We start from the raw sequence: 4,230 nt of genomic DNA on the forward strand, positions 1-4,230 counted from the left end.
GGGCTTCTGGACAAAATGATATCTGACAATAAAAACATTCTCAGATTTGAGTTCAAGAGACTGTACATCTCTGTAGTGTACATCTAAGGTCTGTACATCTAATGTGGACTGAATTAGGGGTCCTTGATATGAAAAAGGTTAAGAATCACTGCTTTAACACACACACACATATACACACACACATCTATATATCAATATGTATATCTATATATCAATATCTATATCTATATATATCTATATATATCTATATCTATATCTATATCTATATATAGATATATATATATCTATATCTATATCTATATCTATATAGGTGCAGGTTGAAAACACTTGTCTTAAAGAATCAGATGGGGTCTCATGTCCGTCAATATGATACACCGCATGCTGGAGAAATTCCCAGGTGGGGAGGCACCGCTTGGTGTAATTGATGTCAAACACAAAGAAAGTCTTGAAACAAACATCTACAGCCTCCATCAAAGAGTCACTGTTTCGATGCCGTGGCCTGAAACATGGCACGTCTGGCACGTTGTCATCTTTTTCCCCATGATGGTGAAATCACTGGGTTGTCTGCATTATCCCCGCTCTGCTCACCTGCTCTGAGTTTTAGTCCACTTCAGAGCATGTCTCGGAGGCACAGCTGTGGTGACTGTGGTAGAAGGTAGATCCATCGCGTTTACACTGGGCAGCAAACAGACAAGAGGAAAAACATTTATTGGAATGCACTTTTTCCCCTCCAATGCTTGTATATTTTCCTGAGTGAAGGCATGAGTAGGAATAAAACACACATTTCTAACTAGAAGAACGACCGCACTGCGGATATATGCCTCCGCCAACAAGTGAGCAGTCGACATCCATGCATGTCCAGACTTGGATGTTTGAGCCAAATGTGAAGAAATTCAGGCGTTACTGAGAGATTGCATCGAGCTTGAAAATGGCATTCGTGAGGTCACAGTGACCTTGACCTTTGGCCACCAAAATGTATTCCGTTCATCCTTGAGTCCACATGGATGTTTGAGCCAAATGTGATGAAATTCAGTCGAGGCGTTCCTGAGATATTGCGTTAACGAGGTAGAAAATGGCAATTGTTAGGTCACAAATTTAATCAGTTCATCCTTGAGTCCAAGTGCATGTTTGAGCCAAATGTGATGAAATTCCTTCAAGGCGTTCTTGAGATATCGCGTTAACGAACATGAGACGGATGTACAGACAACCCGAAACCATAATGCCTCCGGCTCAGCTATCGCCAGCGGAGGCATAAATATGAGTCTGTGTCATCTCATATGTGTGATCTCATATGTGTGATCTCCTGACAAAGAGCCAGGGGTTAGTATTAGTCACAGTGAGAATGAGACTTCACCTGGCCTGGGCGGAGAGGCTACTGTGCTTTTGTGGCTGCTGACATGAGTGAAAGGACAGTCTGGCTTGGTGCACCTTGCATCATGTTCGGATGGACAAAGTGGCATTTATCCCAAAATTTGCAGGTGGGAAAAGTCCTACAGAAAGAAAAACAAGACATAAATATTAATAAATTTTTAAGCAATTTAGCTCCACATTAAATTAAGTCTAATGCCTTGAGTGATTAAAAAAAAATGCCTTTGTCCCTTTTTTGTTTGTTAAAAAACTCACTTGCACTGCATTGTCGAGTGATGGTACTGGTACAGACACTCGTCTCCACTTTTGAACTTGCAGAGCTCCAGAAGCTTCTGTTTCTTCAAAGGCGCACCGTCCTCCTCCCAGGGCTCAGTGTACATTGCATCTTCTGGGGAGAAAAGAGGAGAGGAAGAGTGAAGGGATAGGAGGACAGAGATGATCTACAATATAGATGATAGATGATTAGCTAGTGAGGGCATTTATCTGTCTGTCTGTCCCCACATTAGACCAACCACAGCTCACACTGCTACGTGCATGACGTCACAAAAGAGACATTTGACATCAAACAGAACTGAATCCAAAAGGAGGCACAAGCAATGCTCAGCCCACCAAAAATGTTAATGTCTGCAAAAATAACCAAGCAAATATTAAAAGAAAAAAATCTATATCTTAGTTTAATGTAGATGCAAAGGAACATGCAATCAGCCTGCCACAAAACGCATCCCAGGAAAAGACCTAAATACCAACCTAAATTTACATGGGAAAAAAATCGCCATGCACGGTGTTTGCATCCCTGTTTGTACTTGCTCAGTTCTTTGTACCATTTAATTTCTCAAGCACATTTAGCAATGTGCCTGTAATATGTGTTACGTTGAAGTAATGCTATGCCTAAGTTATATTGGATTTTAGAAATTCATACACAGATGCTGATTTTGTTGCAATGTTGTTATTTTTTTCTATAGTGAAGTTTTGAGGTAGGCGGTGTTTTCCCCCTCTATAGGCTACATCTGTTGGTCTTTGCTTGGCTGCAGAAGCCCAGAGATTACTCCAGACCTAAGACCCTTTTACACAGCCTGTGAAAGCCGCAATCACTGTGGCATCGTTACGCCTCGCCTCCTGTCTAAAAGTCACAGGAACGTAATAGAGTGTCATTTTGTTACGCCTTTCGTTCCGCCAGTGGAGGTAGTCATAGCACCGAATCGACATCTGTCTTAAAAAGTCCCCGCGGGAAGACAGATTGAAGCTCAGCTCATTCATTAAAAAAAGAAAAGAGGAAACCACCTCACACAGCAAGGTGAAAGGCATAAGTGAAAGTAAAAAAGTAGCCTATACGATCCATGACTGCAACAGGAGGAATGCTCCGTGCCTACAGTTTATGAGTAAGTAGGTTAGGCTATTCACAATCTGGGACTCTGGGACAGCCGTACCTTTTTTTTAGGCTTCCTGTACAGCGTGAATCTTCCGCCCGGGACTTCTGCCTCCGCGCAGTGCACTTTTGTTGTACCGGTGAATATAAGAGTTCCGTTCCTGAACGCTAGTGAATATATTATATACACATTTTGACATTTAGTATTCAAAATAAAAGCGACGCAATGTATGTTTTTAAAAGGCACCGCTGCGCGGAAGTGGAAGTCCCGGGCGGAAGATCCGCACTGTACAGGAATCCTAAAAAAAAGTTACGGCTGTCCCAGAGTCTATTTACGTGCCGAAAAAGACTCTGGGTTCGCAGATTGGGCTATTTATGCTCAAACAATGTTGACATTAGGCAAAATTAATGGACATAATAATAAGCTTAAAGACCTATTGCCGTTTTTCTCGCAATACCCCCGCAGAACTGCAGTCTGTCCAGCCTGTTGTACAGTATACAGTTTATCAGTGTTTATGAAATGCATCAGTAAGCATTGTGCTCTCATAATAGAGCTGGTAGTCAAATAAACTATTATAAAGATAACATAAGTAATAATAAAGTAATGAATAAAAATCTGATTCACTGAAATAGACACGGACACAGAAATAACATTATTGTCCATTTGTGCTGAGGAATAAGACGACTGGGGGAAAAACCTACCAATGGCGTCTCTGGAGGACAGTTTGGGAACACAGGCGGTAGCAGGCTTCCCTTGGGCATTCTCTTTGCGAATGGGCGGGTGGCTTAGGTCGTCCTCCCAGGACCTGATTGTGGCAGCCAGGTCGGCAAACTGGCCTTTCCTGAGTCTGAGTGAGGATGCAGAGTGGGTCACAACTGGTGGGATGGGAGGGCACAGTTCGGAGCTGCAACTGAGGTGCCTGAAACGGTAGTAATATGTTGTCTCAGGCAGTGGTTTGCGAACCCAAAGGGGCGAGACAAAATCTCAAGGCACACCTATATACTGTATCCGTGCAAAATAGCCTCTAGTCTATAACGTGTTATCACTCTAAACATTTTTTTAGGCAAATACAATTTGACAAACAACTATTACTCATGAGATTGTTATTAACAAAAGAAAATTCAGGAATTAATTTGAAACTTTGTAAAATTACTACATCAAAGCAGTTTTTGTATACTGTAGTTTTACCTACCTGCGGCGTGTTGGCTGTGCGTCCTGCGTGGGCGATGACATTGATGATGCTAGATATAGCGTTTGGAGATGGTGATGGCGTTTGCAGACGCTAGATAGCATTTGAGAGGGAGATGGCGCCTGGAGACGCTGGATAGCGCTTGGAGATGGGGATGGCGAGCAACGGGAGTCCTATCTTGACCACAGGGTTCCACGATGACGGCTCGTTCGGCAGCCCAAACTGGAAGGGAGAGAACAGGTGAGTGAGTCAGCTGGCCAGGCTAACAGATTACTCACACGCAAGGATTCAGGATCTAGGAGATGA

At 42.8% G+C, this 4,230-nt stretch overlaps 1 protein-coding gene across 1 annotated transcript; it reads right to left on the minus strand.

The window, feature by feature from the left end:
- Positions 1-1,619: 1,619 nt before the first annotated feature.
- Positions 1,620-4,015, minus strand: LOC310771193 (uncharacterized protein; the record flags this gene model as incomplete). Its single annotated transcript, XM_083663860.1, has 3 exons — positions 3,928-4,015; positions 3,437-3,654; positions 1,620-1,756 (listed from the first exon to the last, which is right to left on the minus strand). Exons 1-3 carry the CDS (start codon positions 3,966-3,968, stop codon positions 1,620-1,622), a joined length of 396 nt encoding a protein of 131 aa, XP_083519986.1. The 5' UTR covers positions 3,969-4,015.
- Positions 4,016-4,230: the final 215 nt, after the last annotated feature.

This window comes from Poromitra crassiceps (genome assembly GCF_964638095.1).
Source record: "Poromitra crassiceps genome assembly, contig: HAP1_SCAFFOLD_407, whole genome shotgun sequence".
Classification (NCBI taxonomy): domain Eukaryota; kingdom Metazoa; phylum Chordata; class Actinopteri; order Beryciformes; family Melamphaidae; genus Poromitra; species Poromitra crassiceps.